At 41.9% G+C, this 21832-nt stretch overlaps 1 protein-coding gene across 2 annotated transcripts in view; it reads right to left on the bottom strand.

Moving 5' to 3' along the window:
- pacs2 (phosphofurin acidic cluster sorting protein 2) overlaps positions 1-21355 on the bottom strand; it is a 50213-nt gene extending 28858 nt beyond the window's left edge. For both annotated transcript variants that reach the window (XM_076107818.1, XM_076107819.1), the window contains exon 1: positions 21237-21355. In XM_076107818.1, coding sequence (XP_075963933.1) covers positions 21237-21355 — 119 coding nt within the window. The remainder of the gene's footprint in view (positions 1-21236) is intronic.
- Between the last annotated feature and the right edge of the window lie 477 nt (positions 21356-21832).

Raw genomic sequence — 21832 nt, 5'->3', positions numbered from 1 at the left:
TTGTTGTTGTTGTTGTTATTACTGTGAGCCGCATTACTTTCCCTCAGGTTAAAGAACCCATCTGCACACTAAAACGTAATTGTTATTCTGTATTCCAAAAGAAGAACGAGGCCAAGCGCTGAATTTGTAAAAGCCATGAATTGATTCACGTTTAAAAAGGCTTAGAGTGATGATCAGGCACTCTTTTCTTGTTTTTCTTCCCTCCTGTGGGGTTGGTATTATCTTGGTGGAGTGAGGCACGGGGCGAGATGCCAGGAAGCCTGGGGATGGAGAGTCCTGGGCTGGATCAGTTCCCAGGCTGCCCCCCACCCCTCCAAACCACCAGTCCTACATCCCCAAGATCAGCTAACATCCATGAGGTTCCAAGTTTGTGGGTGAGATTGTATATGTAGAGAGACCAGACACACACAAAGAGGTGAGAAACAAAAAGCGACAACAGAAAAGGAGGGAAAATGAAGCAGAAAGTGATGAAAGGGCGAGTAAGACGAAGAAAGTGAAAGCTACATAATGAAAGAGTGTGAGACCACAGAAAGACAAAGACAGCAGCACTTGCACAGTCACAGCCCGATGCAACGATGTATTTTCGACGGCGCAAAAAACAGATTTGACAGCCAGACATTCTTTGTCAGGATTTCGGTTTCAAGCGCTGACATCTGCCAGCCTTCGACTCCCAATTACTGGCCCGTCCTGGAGAGGCAAACTCACAGCAGGAATGCAAGAATAACACTCTGGCAGGAAATGTTGTTTTTATTCACTGGTGGACTTTATTATATTCTGGATTACTCTTCTGATTTGTAGTTGAGGCCCTTGTGGTTTTGATACTGAGGAGTTAAAGAAGGACAACAGAGCACAAAACAACCAGCAAATCTGAAAGCCTCCTGTGCATTTACTGGTCTTATTGAACCAATCATTGCAGGTATTTGTGAAGCCAGCGTTAAATGCATGGAAAGTTAGTGTGTATTATAAAAATAAATAAAGGTATAAGAAAGAAAAAGAGAAGAAAGGGACATGAGGAAAACTAAAGCCGGAAGTAAGAATAATAAAATATACACAATTAAAAATAATAAACACTTGTCCACCCAATAGTGGTGGAAGTATTAGTCCTACTAAAGATAAGTACAGAAGTATTATCAGCTCTGCTGGAGACCCAGGCCGTATTTCTGGGCCCGCTGGAGGCCCAGAAGAACCAGAACCAGGACTGAGCGGAGCAGACTGTCAGACCCTGCTGCAGTAAAATTAGTGGTTTTCTAAAAGGGACTCTGGTGCTCGGGAACAGTACAGCTTTTGTCCACAGGGACCGCCAAAATCAACTCAAAATTCCTTGTAGTAAAGTCTCAACAGGTAAGAGTTATTTTTATGGAGTAAAATAAGAAATTGTTTTACTCAAGTATAAGAATCTCAACATTGTATTTAAGTGCAGTAGCTTATATGAGTAATGCACTTATTACCAATGCTCACACACACACTCAAGCAGAGGTACAGGAGGAAGAACCAACAGTGACTCTGATTGGACGTAACAATCTTTCCTCAAGAATGACCCGACAGGGACTCAGCCCTCAACATCCCTAATTCAGACATCAACTGTATGAACAAAAGAGACAGCTGTATCTGTTAATTAGAGGAAATGTGATGGTTTATCTGGGATGTCAGAATCAGAGCGAAGGACGACCCTCTCCTGGCTCCTAACAGAGTAACGCTTTATTCAAGAGAGACGACTCCTTCTGTACAATCACACAGCAAACTGACATCACATGGAGGCTCTGATGACTCGTTCATACAACCGCACATGTACTCTGCTCTCTTATCTGTCCCAGATTCAGACACATTTGGATTTGCTTCTTTAAACATGGATGACTTTCTCAAGAGCGCAAATGTGTACCTAAAATAACCGACCAGAGGTCACATCAGCAAAAAGACCCAGAGGAGCAACATTTTGAGTGTTTTACCTGCGATAGGTGAGACTATAGAGTGATGTCATGATCCCATGTGTCGCTCCAGTAGTGGCAAGTACCAAACTACGTTTACAAAGTACTGTACTTAAATACAATTTTGATATACTTCAATTTATCCTACATTATACTTCTATTTCACTACATTTCAAAGAGATAAATGTACATACGTATATCTTCACCACATATATCTAAGAGCTATAGCTACTTCTAAAATTAAGATTTCAGATACAAAATATTCAATCAGTTGAACAAAAATATGACTCATTGTTGGACATTACACTACCAAAAATATATGAAGTAGTTCTAATTAGCTCGACGTTGACCAGCGACAACATTAAAGTACCGCCTTCATATTAATTCATCAATAACTATAATGATCCAGCCTGATTTTTCAATCGTTTCATTCTTGTTATATTGCTAATATTAATAAGAGTCCTGCAATAAATCCAACCTTCAGGAAGGTCATAATGTTCAGATGTTGTGAGGTGCTGATTCAATTGTTTAATCATTTTGGAGGCTTTTTCTGTCTGACTGAACTTTTCCTTTAAGATGCAGCAGCCTTGTGGTTGCTGCACAGTTCAGTCTAAAATGGGAACATTAGCATATAGTTGGGAGTTGACCCTTATCCACTGGTGTGTTGGTAGCACTGATCCGCACATGACAGGCCTGCTAACACCCTGCTAACAACGTGTCAGAAAAACATGCAGTTGTAGCAGGTTAAAAAGGTCCAATGCTGCGGTAGGCAGACCAAGCAGTCGAACTGTACCACACACACACGCACACGCACGCACGCACGCGCACACACACACACACCAGTCAGCCGTGGTTCCTTCCCATTATTCAGACGTGTGCCAGGGGCTCTCCAGCGCTCAGCTGCTCATGCAATATTCAGATGTGGGATTTACCGGCTGGATGGGGAGACGGTGTAGTGAAGTGACAGAGCAGAGCTTGGAAGGGGTGTGCGTGCTTGTGTGCTTGCGTGAGAGAGTGTGTGAGTGTGTGAGTGTGTGAGTGTGAGTGTGTGAGTGTGTGAGTGAGTGAGTGTGAGTGTGTGTATTGGTTTCGAAGCTCAGGACACACGGAGCCCTAAAATAGGCCTGTCAAGAGAGGGCGGCTTTGACAGGAAGAGCTGAGAGGGAGTCTGTGAATGAATATGTGCTGAAGTGCAGTGTCCACACAAACACACATATAAACACCCACACACACACAAATCCTCATTTACAAAACTTACATTTTGGAAAATACACGTATTATCTTACTTGCTGAGAGTTAGATGAGAAGATTGATTCCACTGTCATCACAGATGGTTAGCTTAGCTTAGCATAAAGACTGGAAACAGGGGGAAACAGCTAGCATGGCTCTGTCCAAAGGTAACATAATGCTACCAGGACCTCTCAAGCTCACTAATTAGCATGTTTTATCCTGTTTCGATACATCCAAATGTTTTCAAACTGTGAGGCTCTCCTACTAAAACGACGCTCTATATAACCGCCAAACTTGCCTGAGAATAGTCACGTTTTTAAGTTTTCTTCAGCAGCTGTCTGTACATCCATGGGTACATTGCAAACAGATACTGCCAACGGCTGATTCGGCATACTCATAATTGTGCTAATTTAAGAGTATTTCACAAAATGCTGAATCATTCCTTGAACACGCTGCTGCTGCAACAGGACGTTGACCTTCTATCTTCATAATGTCTGCTTCTCAAAAAAACATTTAAAGGATGTGAAGGCACATGGCAACAGTGAATCCCACACTATATTGATCCAAAATAAAAGCACACATGCATTTACTCACACACTCGCACACATTCATACGTAAACTGTCTCCCTCTGTTGCTTATGAATAATAAACAACTGGAGGCAAAGTCTAAACTCCGTCCCGAGCGGTGCCCTCGCTTCCTATAAATCACGCTCATATTTGCTCATTGAATCTGTGTCAGTAGATCATTAAGCTCTGAAGGCCAACGGAGCAACAGGAGATAGATACAGCTCTGCTTTCTCCTTTTCACGCCTCTAACTCCTCTGCATTCACAACAACAGGCTTTTATCATAAGAGGAGTTGAGGGGGAAACACAGGAGGAGGCTTTCCCTCCACGGCACCAAACACAGGAATGCCATTAGGTGAGAGAAATACAGACAGGATTCTACTATAGTATTCCCTAATTGGCATAAAGGGAGGAAAACTGCATGAAAGGAAGCCAATGTGAATGAATGTGCACACATGAAAGATGGAGTAGAAAGAGAAAATAGAGGAGAAACGTTCAACATCACGATTGACGCATGCCGAGATAAACAGTGTAACATCGGTTTATTCAGTTGCATGTATTAATTCATACTCAGCAAAAGGGCAAATGAAAATACAAAATGTAGAAAAATATGTCAGACGGTTGGCATTTTTATGACGTGCATTGCACAATTAACCGGAGAAGAAGAAGAAAACATCAGCTCCATTTTAACATCGTATTCATGTAAATTGGTTTGGTGTAAACAACCTGCAGTTGTGTGCATGTGTGTGTGTGTTTGTCTGTGTATGAGACAGTCAGAGAATTTAAATTTTTAATTTGATCAGCAGGATAATAACGAGCAAAACAAGAAATTGCGCAAGCTTCAAAAGGATAAAGCCCCAGGGGTGTACAATATAAAGGCGTCTGAAAATGAGACTGCAAGAGGAGAGATGAAAACAACTAAAGTAAGGTGACAAAAATCAAACCTAAATTGGACAGAAACTAAATGACAGCTAAATTTAACCAGGGGTAAAATAAAATCCATTGGTAGCAGGCAAACATAAAAGGTTTCTCCTAATTGTTTACATGGAAAAAGGAGAGCTTGCAGGTTGATTTAGGGACAATTTTTAGCCAGCAAATACCTTGTAGTCAGTTTTGTCTTTTTACAACAAGAAATAAATAAAAATAAATAAAGGGAGGGACAGAAGACGATAAAACAGGGGAAGAGAGGCTGACAAGGCGAGTTATAGACGGAGGGATAAAGATAATAAAGGTGAATTGGATAGGGGAGGTCACGTTCTCCTGGGAGAGACTGGGAACATATAGAACCTGAGGATACAGGCCGTCCCTCCTCCACTGAAACTCAACCATGAAATTCTTCACACACACGCCTCCTCGACTCCCCTCCGCCCTCATGTCCCGGCCCCGAGTCGTCCCTAACAACACTTTGACGGCTCAATAATTGACTGCTTATCTTTTATTAATAGAGGGAGCCATTAGTCCACAGAGACGCGTCTGGGGTTTGGTCTGTGTTCGCTCCGAGACAAAGCGCTATACCGGCCCTCACATCAGACACCTCCTCTCTCCTTTTGTCTCGTACATTATGGCTTCACTGTGCCGTGGCTTGTTGATTAGTCTGGTACACAACAGAGGTGTCCTGTGTTGCGTTTCCACGTTACCCAGAAAGAAAAGCTACCATCAAGTAGCAGGAAATGAGTGGGTTCTTTTCAAAACCTCTTTCTAAAATGGCTACTTTTGGGGGGCAGTGGCGCTTCTGGACCATTTCAACACCCCATGTGATTTTTGGGGTACCAAACATATTTAGCACAACTGTTATCACCACCAACATAGGTTTGGTTCTCCAAAAGACATTTATTTATACGAAATTATTTGCCACAATTAGGGGCAGCAAGGCTTAATATCACAAACCGCCATTGTTGGGGGAAAAAGGTGCTTTAATCTTAATTTTTGCAAACGATGAGAGAGGCCACTGTATTCAAAGAGACTCAAGATGTCCAAACCATATCAAAGAGTTTTCAAAGATCACATCAAGAAAACACATTCAGAGATGCTAACTTGATTGCCTCCCTGATGTTGCATCAGTTTTAGTCCGACAGAACCGACAAAGACAGCGATTGATCAAAAGATCAGATTTCACTTTAATCAACCTCCGATAGAGACTGAAAGACAAGACTCACAGAGGTCAGTGCTGCTGACAGAAGATGAAGATCATAAAATAAATATTTTTGGATGATGAGAAGACCAATCTCTTATTAATCCGTTTCTTTAAACAACAAATACTTCACTATGAAGACAAAATGTCTTCTCTGACTTACTTGAAAACAAGACAAACGAACGACACAACAAAGCTGCTTTGAGCTAAATGCTAACATCAACATGCTGATTTTGAGCACTTTCATCTTAGTTTAGTGTGTTAACATGCCAATTAGCACTATACACAAAGTACAGATGAGGCTGATGGGAATGTCATTAATTTGGTCATAAGCCAAAATATGGAAAATTTAACTTCTTGACCTGAAGATGCTGCTAGTTGAGAAGAAGATCACCGAAGTTATAACAATTCATACCGAGGAGAACATCAATGTGTGCTTTATGTCAACACATCCAACAACTGTTGAGATATTTCACTAAAACACAAAAAATGTGAACCTCATGGTGACGCTGGATGAAAAGTCAGAGGATTATAAAAGTCATGAGGATTTATCATTTGGGAGTTATGAATGTCTGAACCAAATTTTGTGCCAATTCATCAAATAATTGAAGAGATATTTCAGTCTCGACCGACACAGATGGTATTGCCGTCCCTAGAGTCAAAAGCACCGGCCTAACTACAGCTGTAAATAGATTAGCGATAAAAGATGTATAGCGGTAGTGTGATTGAATAATACATGACATTAGACCCACATTGACTAGTTTCCCAAGTGACCAGCAGAAGCTAATAACCTACTGTTTATTAGTAAATCTAAACAACAGTATTGAGTATTTTCTCTGGAGTGAAAAACACAAAGACCAACACCAGCGTCCCGCGCTATCTCCCAGTCTATGTAAACTGGAGTTGGGGCTGCTGGCGGGGGTTTATGGGCTTTATTGCCTGCAGACGCCAGAGCTGCTGAATGAAATCTAAAGCAGTGGAGGGAGATAAGAGTTATTGAAGGTGGACCCGAGCAAACACAGACCTTCAGCTTTGTGTTTCCAGACGTTTGTCCTGCAGAGACTTCCTCAAGCTGATCAGATGAACCCGACAGCTTTCTGCAGACGGAGGACTCAGTGGGCTTTAAATAAAGGCTTTAATCTTAAATTTAATATATGAATTCTGAGAAACAACTGCTATGTAATATTCACTGTTGACTGCTGTTTCTTAATATATCACCTAGACTTGTTTGTTTGGCTCTGTGGATGGCAGACAGTCGGCCAAACACTTTGGTCCAAAGTGAAATAAGTTTACAACTATTGAATGGACTGCCTTGAAATTTGGGACAGACATTTAACAGATGAATCCTGTTGATGTTGGGTAGTGTCACAAACCGGGCCGAACGGCCATGACAAAAAAGGGAGACGCATTCAATGAAACAGTTGATTAATTATTTATTAGGTTTAAAGTAATATAACAGTGACATGTGAAGTCAGTCATTTCAGCAGTGTAAGTGAGTGGGTGTAAAGTGTATATGCAGTGTTGTATAGTGTAGAAACAAACCATAACAGAAACCAAAATGGGTGTCTCAGGAAGGAGCGAGAGACCAACTGCGAATCCAGAGGGTTTTTGTACTGAGTGCTCTGGCACACAGGGCCAGTGTTGCAAATGGCCTCAGGTGCCTCCACTCTGCCTGACGACCCTCTGCCACACCCACCTCCACACCTGCAAGGAAGGCAGCCAAACGAACAGGCAGAGAGGGTCGTCACAGGTAGCTTTTCATTGTGCATCATCATCGGGTCAAACCTAATTTGTCCAAAACTTTTATTTATGCCCAACATCAGCAGAACTAATGACATTCCACCAACCTGTACTACCTCAATAACCATAATCATGATGACAATAACCACAGTCAAAAGTGTAAATGCAAAGTAAAAAAAAGGTGCTTTACATTGGTCACAACACACTCTATCTTCATTATAAAGTCTCTCCAGATGAAATGTGTTTACCATTTCTCACAATAAATCCTACTCAGAGAGTCCGTCTTCCACACGGAGAGATTCACTTTTTTGCAGTCACCATTCCAAACAAAACAGCCATTTTCATTCTGGTTGGCAAAAGATAAGTAGCTTGTTGCTTTAAGGATGAGTTTCCCAAAAGCCTCAGAAAAACAATGAAAAATGCTTTTCCACTGCGTGTAAAATTCGCAGACTGAACATTAGCGTCATTTTAAGGTGCTTCGACTCTCCAGAAAAGCAGCGTTTCTATACCATACACTCTCCTGATGGGCACAACCATAACACATGTCAACACGATACGACACCAGCAACTCATCGGTATTGTTCTATTTTCCAGGGTCGAAGTGCATCAATTCTCCAGAAAAACATACATTTTATCACATGACTACTTCTTCCTCCGTCTGTATAATGTGTCTGGTTCATCTAGTGACTGCGGCTCAGAGGTAGAACAGGGTCGTCCTTCAATCAGAGGATCGGCAGTTGATCCCCGGCTCTGCTAGTCCATGTCGGTGTCCTTGGGCAAGACACTTAACTCCAAAATTGCTCCCGCTTTGCCTGCGGTGTATGAATGGGTGTGAATGTCAGATAGTCCAGATGGGCAGGTGGCACCTTGCGTGGTAGCCCCCCTGCCACCGTTGTATGAACCGGTGAAGGATGACGTGTAGTGTTAAAGCGCTTTGAGTGGTCGGAAGACTAGAAAAGTAAAAGTCCATTTACCATTTAATAACAAGGTTATATAACAACTTACTCAATTTATGGACTAAAACATCTGAAGCAGAAATCAAAATTTGTGTGGGAAAATTATAAATATGTCACTCTGCAAAGCTTTTAGGGGCTCAAAACAACACATTTGCAACTCTAAAAAAAATATATAAATAAAAGAGGATTACCTTGAAACCTTCTGGTTCAGTACAGTGCAGACAGGCACTCTGGTTCCTGTTCTATGTCCTGTTCTAAATGATCTAAAATGTTTTTTAGTAGGTCGCTCTTCAGCCTTGGTGTTGTTGTCGTGGACGGTCTTTTATCTGTATCCACATTCATTCCTTCATTCCACACACAGCTGAGCTGTTTACGAAGCTTACTGGAGACAGCAAAGTGTTCTCTGCACACACACATGACTTACTGTTGAATGGTGAAGAGCCATCCACAAAGCGAGAGTTTAACAATGAAAACTCTGCACTTCTTCCCGGTGCCAGATATCCTCGGGCGTGCTATTGGAACGGGGAGGAAACACCGCTACAGTCACCAAACCAGAAGAAGAAGAAATCTTCTTTTATTATGTATAATGAATGCAAGCCATTAAAAATGCAGCACAGGGAGACGTGAATTACGTTTCCTCCATCAGCTCAGAGTAACAGTGACCTAGAAACAGTTTGAAACCACAATGGATCCCGAAATGATTTATCTCCAGGGAGACTTGTGTGTCTGTGGTTACACATACGTGTGTTTAGCAGAGAGGAAAAAGAGAGGTGAACGTCATAAAAGAAAGACAAGGTGTGCGTTATGAGTCGGCAGTGAGGTCTGCGGTTAATCCAGCTGACGCAGAACAAAGACACATCAAGCAGCCGGCCGTGAGCCAAGTCGTTGTTTTATGTTTCCGAGTGCAGAGAGTCTTACGCACTAAAGAACTCAAAATGATCCGTGCCCTCTGAGAGCCGCGGCACAAACTGGAATACAAATGAGAGCTTTGTACGCAGCGATCTGCAGCGCGCCGCTCCACCCATGATGCCACGCTGCTCGACACCCACTTTAACCAACTCTAGGCCAACAAAAAAAAGAATACAAAAAAATGTCAACTGACCTGTGTTCATATCCAGGACCTTTGAAATCATTCTGAAGCAAGACGTTCACCGTGTGGTCACTTTGTTCAACCACAATTATTCAAGCTGTCAGATAGAAACACTGATAAACATTTTGTTCCTGAAATAGCGGCTGGTTCAGTCAGGCATACAGGTGCGTCTGACACAAGTATAGAAAGTGCATGATGTGAATGTATCTTCACTACATTGGCCAACAGTATGTGGCCTTTATATGCTGCTTCAGTAGAACAGCCTCCTCTTTTTCACCTGGATGCAGGAATTTGCTCCTATTCAGCAACAAAAGCATCAGTGAGGCCTGACTCGCTGCTCATCTCATGTTGTGGAGGTCAGAGCTCTGTGCAGGCCGGTCAACTTCTCCCACACCAAACCTAAGAAGCTGTCTAAAATATGATCGTATGCTGCAGCAATAAGATTACTCTTAGTTTGAAGCAAGTCCTGACTATGAAAATAATCCGGAAAACAGACCAAAAGTAGGAATATGTGGAAATGTGTCCAAATTGGATTATTTCCTTGGTGCTGAAAGGCATAAAGTCAATATTGTATCTTATCAACTTCGTTTAAAAAAAAAAAGTTATTTTAATTTTGTGAGAAAAGGTCAACAGGGTTCTTTCTTTCAAGATTCATAAAAACTTGTTAGGAAACTCTAAAGGTTACATTTTGAACTTTACATGCAACTGAAGCTGAAATGATTCACGACTCATTTCAGTCGTATTTCAAGAAAAAATCAATTTAAAAAAGGCAGGATTTGCTGCTTAACTTTGCCATTTATATTAGGAAACTGAAATGCTTTCAAGTTTGAACTTTTGGTCAAACAAAACAAGACATTTGAAGACGTCACGTTGTGCTCTGTGAACTTGCGATTGGCGTTTTATCACTGGTTTTTGATATTTTCTAAACGAAACAATTAGAATTAGTTGCAGCCCTAAATCTACCTCCTCCGTCAGGCCAATCAATACGTTTCTAAAATGCCAGACCGCCATAAAGTTAGACTAAAAGTGGATTACACAAACAGCAGACACTTCAGATCTCATTACAGCAGGATCTGAAGTGTCCTACATAATGATGTTCATACCAGTCGGGAGTTTGTTTAAAGGAACTATAATTGCAAAACAAACAAAAAAAGTCATCGTAGCTCTTTTGTCCGAGTAATCATAGAGCAGTCTGCAAATTAACGGTGAAGTCACAACAGTGAAACCGCATCTGCACGACTCTCTGTGTCGTTTGGTTAAAGAGCCCTCTGTAGTGTTGCTCCGACAGGTTTCTGCTAGAAATGGACACGCAGAGCACTCTGTCCATTTATAACAGTGTTTATTGACTGAAGTGTCTGAAAGGGTCACATTTCATCCACCTACAACTGTTTTAATCTGAGGGTCTGTTCAAGCTCTTTACGAACTAAATGAGAGTCTGAATTTTGTGGCTCAAGTGGATTAAGTCAGTAAAGCCCATTTTAAAAGGACTACTATATCAACTAATCACCACCTGTAGGCTCAAAAGTAGCTCTGAAAGGATGGCAGCTTCAAGCGTAGAAACATTCATGTTATTACAGAAGATTTCTACACGAGGAAAACTGACCGATATATCATTTGTAATGTCTGAACACCTTTAAAAACAAGAGCATTCTGTAGGTTAGCCTTAAGTTTAAACATGCTTTCAATGTCTAAAGTGGAGCTGCAACTAGGGTGACCAGATGAGAATGGGTCAAGTTTGGGGGTGTGGCCTCCAGTACATTACACTCACAGTAATAATAATAGCAGTATTCTTTTCTGCAGACTTTGCCAAACAAAGGCTTTGTTTGGATATCTTAAGGCAGTGATTCATGAGTATATCCCTTCCCGCTCCGACCTGCAGTAATGTTTTTAATGTTGAGGTCCAGGTCCCGGGACACCGGGCTCCATGTCAGTGATGGATGGTTTAATCTCCCGCTGTAAACGTCAACAACGTCACAGCACGGCTAAAAACGCCACAATAATTCATGTACGCTACGAACATAACAGTGTTATGTTCGTAGCTTACAGCAAAATAATTTTCACAACGATCAGTTGGCCTATTTGATATTTATGTCATATTTTAGGACTAGTTAGTTTGACTGACAAGATATTTAAAGACATTGGACTTTGAGAAACTTGGCAAATGAATCAATAATATGCATGGACTTTTGTTAAAGATCTTCTGTGATAACACTGAGATCTGTAGTCCACTTGGATTCACAACACTTTGATTTAAATAGTGACGCTTTACAGTTTTAATAGCAGAATCTCCAGAAACCTTTTTTTAAATTTTTTAAACGGTATTTCAACATCGTCCACAGCTGTTGGAGCTCTTTCACAGGGTCACCCATCACACGGTAACCCATTTCTCCTGTCTATTCGCTAAGCTGTAAGCGAAGCTATTAATATCTGCTTTCTGCTAAAACAAATATGAATTAAAGAGACAGTGAAGCTGAATTTTACAGACGGATCAGATACAAAACATCCCTCCTGTCTGGATGTATGAACAGCACTACAGGGGCTTTCAACACCACACTTGACTGAATGTGAGGTCTGTCGTCTGTCTTGACGAGTCACTTTCACTATGAAAATGTCTAGTCGACGTCTGTGTTGCAGCAAATTAGCTGGACCACGCCGCTTGCTCAGCATCTGGGGGGGCCACAGAGGTCATGTTTACAGGCTTGTAAAGCGGTGCTGATTTCTCACTGGCAGCGATAATGAATGCTCATTTCGACCGACATCTAGGGGCAGAGATGAAAGGTTTTAGCTGCCGATGCCAACCTCAGGATTTTCTCCGTGTCCATCTGTCCTGCCAATACATCGGGGAGGAGTCCGGTGGAAACACGGAAGAGGTCACATGAATCAGCCACCCAGGAGCAAGACGCCAGACGTGGCACAGCAGCTTTGCTAATTACTACAATATGTGAAACCTTCTAAGCTCTCCTCCCGGCCGCAAGTTTTCTAAAAAAGGAAGCTGACCTACATTTCTCCTCCATGCTCTGAATTCAGAAACGGTTCTTTAAGCCTCAGCGAGGGGAAGAAGTAAAACAGAAAGTCTCTCTTTTCACACCGCCTGCTGCAAGAGGCCGACGGGGCCTTCACAGGAGATCACACACAATGAACTGAGAGTGACCAGGAAGGCATTGGGCAGATGAATCATTATGAAACTGATTAAGTCATAACTGAGATATCAAATCTGTGATAACACACTCCAGCAAAACCGTGCACAACATTAATAATCAACCACCAATGTCAGATACACCGGATGATTTGTTTGATATTACCTCTGCCAAAGTGCAACACAAACACTGTTGCTGTGGAAATCAGTGACTGATTCTTTGCAAGGAATTCCCTGGAAGTCAATGTTTGCACACACAAATCAACACCGCGGTGGCAATATGACTGCGTCCAGCAACAATTACTCTACTCGGTGCAGGAATTCACATTTCCACGGGGTCGGAATAATCAATATGAGAATGAAGGAACAAATCAAGATGTCAGGAAATAAATAAATTTTAAAAAAACACGGCGCTCTAAGTCATGATGAATAATATGGCGAGCAAATGCCTCGAGTGCAAAATGTAAATGTAAGAAAGGTGTCAGAATTACGAGACCCATTCGAGGCTGATCATTTAGCAGTTGTATCACTAGTTAGGCAGACAATTTAATTTCGGCCGGAGACAATCATCCGGGAAGAGTTCATGTTATTAAGTTTGACAGTAAAGATGAAATGAAAGACAGCAGAGCACGTTCACTCGAGAAGCATTTAGATCTTTTACTGAAGTAAAAGTAGCAATATCACACCGCAAAGATACTCTGTAACAAGTAAAAGGCCTGCATTCACATTTTACTAAAGTATTAGGACAAAGAAAACCTAAAGTACTAATCCCATTTAATTTTAATGTCAGTTTTATGTACTATATTATCAGATTATTATCACTATAACAGTACTGTTGATGTTGTGGCCGGTTGAGGTGGAGCAAATTTGAATTACAATACTTTATAAATGTCACTATTTGGTAGTTCAATCCTTTAGTTACACTTTTTATAAACTCACTATAGGTTTTCTGTGTCTGAGAAGTTGTGAGATAAATGAAGTGCAGTAAAAAGAACAGTAATTCCCTGTGAAATGTAGAGGAGTAGAAGTTTAAATGGACCTTGTTACTTTACTCTACTTTTTTCCACCTGTGAAAGATGGAAAAAACAAAAACAAAGTGAGTTTAAAGTGAATAGAGGAAAAGTTCTTTAGAACCAATTATAAAATATTCTCCTTACATGAGTCAACGGACTACAAAGACATCTTGGAAAAATGTTATTCGGGGACGGATGATTGAAAGAGGGACGAGGCAGCCAGCACACACACCGCTCTAGAAATGTCACATTTCCTTTTCACTACACTAAACCTCGCCGATGAGAGCCGTGGAAGTGAATCAAAACAGTAAAAGGTCCATAAAACCAAACAATGAGCTGAAAGACGCTAAAATGCTACGTGGAGCTGATGATTCTCTGAGAGTTCATCATGACATTTCAAGATAAACATTCATTTTTTCCATTTTAAGTATAACGTTTTTGATTTGCGCAGCTTTAACTGAATAAACACAACAACGCTCGTTTACCAACCAAGGACCAAACAACAATCTTTAAAATACTGAAAATGAAATGTTTATTTGTCCCCGCAGACACAAAGAGTTGAAGCTATTGAATGATTACATTTGACTGAGCCGTTTCTACTGATGAACCAAGCCTCCGTGTTTGATGTCTCACTAGTAAGCTGTTCTTATCATGTGTCTGGATGCCATTTAGTGTGCTCTCCGTCACCCATCTATTTAGACTAAGAGACCCCCTGAAGAGGACGTTGTTCCCCCGGACTGAACACTTAGTGACTCATGAACTGGTCAAGGTTGGTTTAACTCTGCTGAATCACAGCTGACATCTTCCTCCAAGAAGCGAGCGTGCTGCTGAGTTGAAAAATAAATTCTCGACTCCATATCTCAAACGCCGCATGTGCTTGTCCCATTTTCCAATTAGCATGAATTTAATTTGGGGAGCTAATAAAAACGTCAGCGCTGAAGATCCATGTCGAATATTTCACAGTAATACAGCTTCAGCTCCTGAGCCCAGAGGAATTAAACACCTCAAACACAAAAGCAATCTTTCATTTCTTTGTAATCTTTATTCACCCAAAAGAAGATTGACTTCTTTCTATGTTGCTGTGCTGTTTCTTAGTAGCTGCTTATATGCAACTGAAAACATCCTTGACACCACAGCCGGTTTAAATCTGGCTATTTACAGTAATCTGGTGTTTATGTGTTTATGTATATTATATCAGCTGTATGATATCCGTCAGATTGCTGCAGGCCTTGACTTTTGACTGCCTCCAGCCAAAGATCATAGCTCAAGTAAACCAGCTAAACTCAATGTTAACAATCCCCGTTAGGTTTGTTCAGTATTGCAGGTTTTTGTGAACATATATAGACTCTCAAAACAGCAGTTTTTTTCATATTCCTAAACTCATTTTGCAGAGAGGCAGTGGATTAAAACCATGATCTGAACAGATATTATCAAAGCTGCTTCTTTAAAATCAAATAATGTCTGTGGGGAAATAATTGCAGAACACAAGAAGCAGGCAGTCGGGCGTGACACAGAGCGCCGAGGCATGAGGAAAGTCAGCTGGAGGCAAAATTGATCGGCATACAGAGTCAAAAAGCATCTCAAGTGTGTGTGTGTGTGTGTGTGTGCGTGCGTGAGAGAGAGAGAGAGAGGGGGGAGGCGACTGCCCTTTCTCGTCCTGCCCCGTCTGTCCTCCAGGATGCGCTGCATCAGCAAGATGGAGGATATCTGGATATCTTATATAAGGCCCTGTGACTTAACATTCAAAGAACACGGCAGAGATTCACTTGACTAAGACGAAAACAAGTGTGAAAGTTAGCAGTGGTGCGACTTTGTGAAACTGCTGCAGTGGTCCACCATTTTGGCACTAACTGAAATAGTCGGATTTTGTATGTTGTTACCTGTGTATCCTGTGAAATAGCTTCACATTTACTGGAAAGATTGGCACAACATTTTTGATGATTCGCTGACATTTCCTCGAGCAGCATCGTGAGTGGGACCTTTGTGGTTGTTGTCCAAAACAATCCCTGCAAGTATGAGATGGATTGCCATGACATGTGTTCCACACATTCATGTTGCCGCCAAGATAAACTGTAATAACTTTGGTGATCCCTTAACTTCTCCTCTTGCACATTAAACATAGACTGAAGTGGAGGTAGTCCCTGTGACGTCACCCGTTAATTTGGGGACTGCAGTTTTGAAGCCTCGAGTTCTGCATTTTGGCCATCGCCATCTTGGTTTTGATACCAGAAGTGACACCAGAGGCTGGAGCTAAGTACTACCAAACAATGAATAAGACATCTTTAGGCTACCAACTGAAAACACACTGTGAAAGGGTTAAAGTTGCAAAACGGAGACATGGACAATCCTCAGAGCGGACAACGCTGTGGTAGCGACCTGTCAATCACAAGGTAGTCAGAACTCAAAGCATACACTGCTGTATCATCCATTTGACTCTAAATGGACAATAATTTAGTAAATGAACATCATGTTGTGTTGAAGAAGACTTGAAACTAAAGATTGAGACCATAAACTCATGTTCACAATGTTTACTGAGGAAATAAATAAGTGAGAAGTAGGGTCACTTCTACACAATCAGACTTCTTTTTGAGCATTTAGCTCAAAGCAACTACAGCCTCACAGAGCTCTTAGTCTTGCTTAAACTCCCAAACATTGTTACAGAACAGGCACTGAGTGCAGGACAACAAGAACAAGAAGGAGAACTTAAAACAATGAGAGGCTTTAACTGCCTCTCATTCATCCTACTCTAAATTCCCGCAGTGTGAGCATCCCAGGCAGCCAGGGGACAAAAGAGCGAGTGTCTCTCTGCTGCTCAAAGCGACATCTCAGCACTCTCGCCTCCAACAGGCCCAAATATGACAGCCTACTGGGTCCAGCTGCCACTCGAGGGCCCGTTCAATCCGGCCTCTGTCTCGGAGATTGGCCCCATCTCTCTCGAGGCACTTAGCCTCACACCTGTGGGCTGATGTGCAGAAATGCGACTGATGCCCACTTCAAAAATACCAAGATGGAACACAGCTTCTTGCCCTTGGCTCTCTTGAGAGCAGAGAGGCTTAGGTGTTCACATCGCCAGCGTGATTGATTTTGAACGCAGGTTAGAGGGCTGGAGTGTCTCTTAGAAGACACGGCCATCTTTAGAAATAGGTGAGCAATTACTGAAACACATTCAGGAGCCCCCAGCGATTCAGGAGCCGCGCTTGCTCATTCAAATGCCTCTCACGACGACGTGACAGAACATAAGAGCATATTTCACATTCACACTCAGGATGTCAGACACGCACTAAGGCCGGCTGCTGAGGAGTTTCATAAGGACAACCCTCCGTGTATCCTTCATGTACTTCATATCCTGACTTCACATTATGGGCAGCAGCCACATCCCCATAAACTCTCTGATAATGCACATGACAACATTTGCATTTCAGCGGCCAGGTCCAAATCCGACATCTGGATTTCCAGGTAATTATCATTCAACCACCCTCTAAGGTGGTGAAAGCCCCTCCCTTACCTGCGATAGGTGGTTATAAAGCATCTCAGCATGGAGCGGCACGTGTCCTGAAGAGACTGGGAAACGTGAGACCAGTGCCGAGGCAGCACTTCTATAAGCCTCCCAGCCTAATAGCCTTGGGCTTCTGTGACCTCCGAGCCACAGCGAGCGGGATTCATGGAGGAATGAAGAAATTACAAATTACATTTATAAGGAACACAGTGTAGCGGTTCGAATAAAAAAAAAAAAAAATGCTACTTGGTCCCTTATGACGTACAGTAGTTTGCTTAAATGTTTCACACGCTAGGTAAAGAAACACCAGGAAGCGACACAAAAAAAGGCAACAAAACCAGGCCTAAACGTGGATCACCACAGGGGACATGTTAGTAAAAACTACACTTTCCACCTTGAATACATCGTCTCATGTCTTTACATCTCATCATATCAGTCTTGCTTGTCTTTGAACGCAGCCTTAAAAACAGTCTCTTCCATCTTTTGTTTAATCATATACTAAACTGCTGCTCCCTGACCCGACGACTCGCACAACAAGCTTACTTTTTGCTTTCTCGCCGAGAGAAAATCGGTAGCACTCTCATGTCGGTCGACTTAAATATGAGGCTGGAGCCATGAGATGGTTAGCTTAGCTTAGCATGAAGACTGTAAGCAGGTGGAAACTGCTAGCCTGGCTCTGTCTGAAGGTAAAGCACCTCGAAAGATCATAAATGGTCATCTCGTTTGTTCAATTCGTGCAAAAGTCTCAAGTTGCAGTTTTACGAGGAGTCACGTACGAGTATGAGAGCGCCGTCAATCTTCTCATCTCACTCTTAGGAAGAAAATGCATTTCCAAAAATCTTGAATTATTCTTTAAAACAGCAACGCAGCACTTATTAAGGCGGCTGATGGCACGAGGTACTCTGACTTAATTACATATTACTTAAGAGACTTTTTACATTTTTTTTTTCATGTCTCATTACAAACTAAAGAATCAGTAAATTGTTGACAACATGCTTTTGATGAGTATGCATTTGGCTTTGTAGGACCGTGTGAATCATAAACAGATTTTAGAGTGAATCGAATGTGTGAAAACACTGATTGTGCACATTTTTCATGACTAACTTCTAATGTTTTGCCATAATCTGCAAAAGCATTCTCCCATGTGTCTCCTCCCCCACAGCTTTCTTTCTGTTTCGATAAAAGATAAAATAGTAAAGATGCCCTTTGGAGCAATTCCTGTACACAAATAAATACAAACTCCCTGAGGTCTGACAAACATGTGGAACGCATTCCCTTCTGTATTATCTCTGCATATTACACACAGTCTTTGTACTTTATACTGTGAACCTTTGCACATGCCATCGTCTTTGTTCAAACACTGTCCAGCTCTTTTTATTTAAAATATATATATATATATATATATATATATATTTAGCAGATTATTTAATGTTAATTTTTCTATTACACATGTATGATTCTTGCCTTTTGCAGTGTTGTCTTACTAGATGTATTGTTGTGCACCAAAATATCAAAGCAAACTCCTTGAAACTTGGCAATAAACTTAATTCTGATTCGTCAAACATTTGGACAGCATATTAAAAAAAGAAAACTGTATAATTTACATCCATGTTTAGTAGCTTTGCAGTCTTCTTCTGCAGAAAATGAGGAGCCACTGATGTAGAAAGTGCTCTGTAGCGCTACTGGAGGTCAGAAACTCCACAGGGCACCTTTAAAAGAAGACTGGCAGCATTAAGTTTGTTTATCCGCCTTGAGAGGCTGATATCACTGAATGAGACGGTTGATCTGACATCTGCTTAACAAGCAGAGTTCCTCCTGTCTGAACTCTGACAGACGGCGGTCAATAGAGAGCTGCAGTGATCTGGATCGGCTGTGAGGTGGCTCTGTGTAGAAAACCAACACATTAAATAAAGTGGAACCTGAACCTACACTGTTCCTGTATCGCCGACAGACACGCAGGGTCACGGCGGGATTGAACCGGCCACTGTTTTAGTCACAGAAACCTTTTCATCCACTCGTCCACTCTGCTGGATAACATCACAGCGATGCTATTTCTGGAAATGAATTAGTCTCATTTCAGCTGAAAGCCATGCAATGTAATGTCCACTGAAGGTATTAACTTAAGAGGATAGAGAGAGGCTAAGGAGAGACAGTCATCACTTTAAAATAAATAAATAAAAAACACATAAACTCCTCCAAATGCTCATGTTAATTACAGCTATTTTTTCTCCTTTCTCTGCAGGCTGACAGCTGCTGACCAAAGTCTGACAGCAGGTATTATTAGTCAAATGGAGTTCAAACCACAAACTCTATCAAATATATTTCTGTCATACATAAAAATGTGCTTTTACTAAAATGATATCCATGATGTCAAAAAGCTTTGATCACATCTCCAGGAACACTGACAATAAAACTGGTCTTTGTTTCCAGTGAGGTTTTGGTTAAAGAAGAAGTTATACGAACATCACACGAAGCTGCAAGGCAACCGGAAATGTATAGCTTCAATCAGAAGAGCAAACGTCTGCACACGGACTCCAAACCACAAATTAATTTAAATGGACAACGTTTTGATCACGGTGGGATCTTCATGTCAGGTCAAAATGAAGACCAAACCCAGAGGTATGTTTCCACTTCTCCATGAAGAGTCAAAGATCAGACTGTTTCCTGTCTTTTCTATTGAAAGTACAAATTCAGTCACAATAGACTTTCCTCATACTAGTAATGATTCAGGCTGTAACCATCTTTGTTATAGTTTTCTTATCTGCAAGATTCTTACCTCTCAATTAAGGATATTGTGAACCAATCAAAACACATTACACATATACAGTATATATTAAATACCGTATCCTTTGAGGTCATTCCAACTTATGAATCCACGTTGCAATTCAGAAAAGCGCACAGCAAGCTTATATATATATATATATATATATATATATATATATATATATATATATATATATATATATATATATATATATATATATATATATATATATATATATATTTCAGCTTCTCAAATGTGAAGATTTGCTGCTTTTCTCTGTTTTATATAACTGTAAAATATAAATATCTTTGGATTTTGGCATGTTGTTGAGACAAAACAAGTAGTTTGAAGACCTGACCTCTGGCAGAATATGATGAGTATTTTGAAGACTTAACAATCAATAGATGAATCGATAATGAAAATAAGTTTAGTTGCAGCCCCATCATGTAAATCACAACACCTGCTGAGCTCACATGTGAACAAATGCACCTCCACGACACTGATGAAGGAAGGCCATGTGACACAGTCTCAAAAGATACCAAGTGGACCTAAAGTTTGGGATTGTTTTGTCATAATTATGCCACATTCATCTCATAATACAAAATCAGACCTGAACAGTAGATTCAGAATTTGGCAGCGTGAACAGGGCCTCTGAGTCTCTGGGTCACAGGAGACAAACGGTCTCCATGGTGCAGCCTGCTGGCACAATGATCTGGCATAAAGCTGGTTATCTATCTGAACAGCTGAGCGGATGATTCAACACACACACACACACACACACACACACACACACACACACACACACACACACACACACACACACACACACACACACACACACACACACACACACACACACACTGCATTGGAAACACCATTATAGTGTGATTTAACGCTGCACTGCTGGAGGATTTGTCCTTGAGTTGTTTGTGTTGGTGGGCCGCCCGCAGACACACTTTAAACACATTTCCATTCAATTGAAATGAAAACAATGCAGATGTCTGGATGAGCCCGCTGCAGGGGCCTCCCTCCCTGCACGGGCATCCACTTGGCACGATGATATCACACAGCTAGCTGCTGGTGCAGCTGTAACGCGAGCGTGCTGATAAATGACAGCCTGCATGGCGCATTGGAGACGCTGTAAAGTTTAAAAGGACAGCGTGCGGTGCCGCGCGTGCAAGCCGCCTTACCTGGGGATGCAGTTCGGGGAGGATCCGTCTATCTCCCATGTGGCAAACAGGTTCATGGGCACCGGTCTGTTGAGAGCTCCGCTCCCGGGGAAGCTCAACCGGCCACTTCTCTCCGCCATGGTTCGGGCTGCGGCTGCGGCTGCTGGGACTGTCCGACACCGAGCTGGGGGGGGGGGGTGGGGGGGTTGTAAACAGCAGACCGGTGCGGGGGTCTTCTGTGCGCGCGCGTTTGTGTGTGTGTATCCGTTAAATAGAGCCGTGACACGCTCACGTCAGTGCGATGTGAACGGCGGAGGACGAGCTCATTTCTCCGTCCTTGTTTACTGGGCCGGGCAGGTCGGTGTGGTCCTTGTGTACCGCGGAGGAACTGCAGTGGAGCAGCGCAGGAGTGAACGGACCGACCGCTGAGCTTGTTGTGCCAACCACGCTGCTCCGGTGTATGAGGGGTGATTAGTGCCACACAGAGAGGGGCGGAGGAGAGCCAGGAAAAGCCAGCATAGACTACATGCAAATCTTAGTTAAATTTAAAGTAGCTTCCTTTATAGTGGTTTACAATCTTCATGTGACGAATAATAATAATATCAATTTTTTTCCCT

Source organism: Anarhichas minor, unplaced genomic scaffold (assembly GCF_050575085.1).
Source record: "Anarhichas minor isolate MPS153535 unplaced genomic scaffold, ASM5057508v1 ptg000040l, whole genome shotgun sequence".
Classification (NCBI taxonomy): Eukaryota; Metazoa; Chordata; class Actinopteri; order Perciformes; family Anarhichadidae; genus Anarhichas; species Anarhichas minor.
This window is presented reverse-complemented; position numbering and strand designations above follow the sequence as displayed.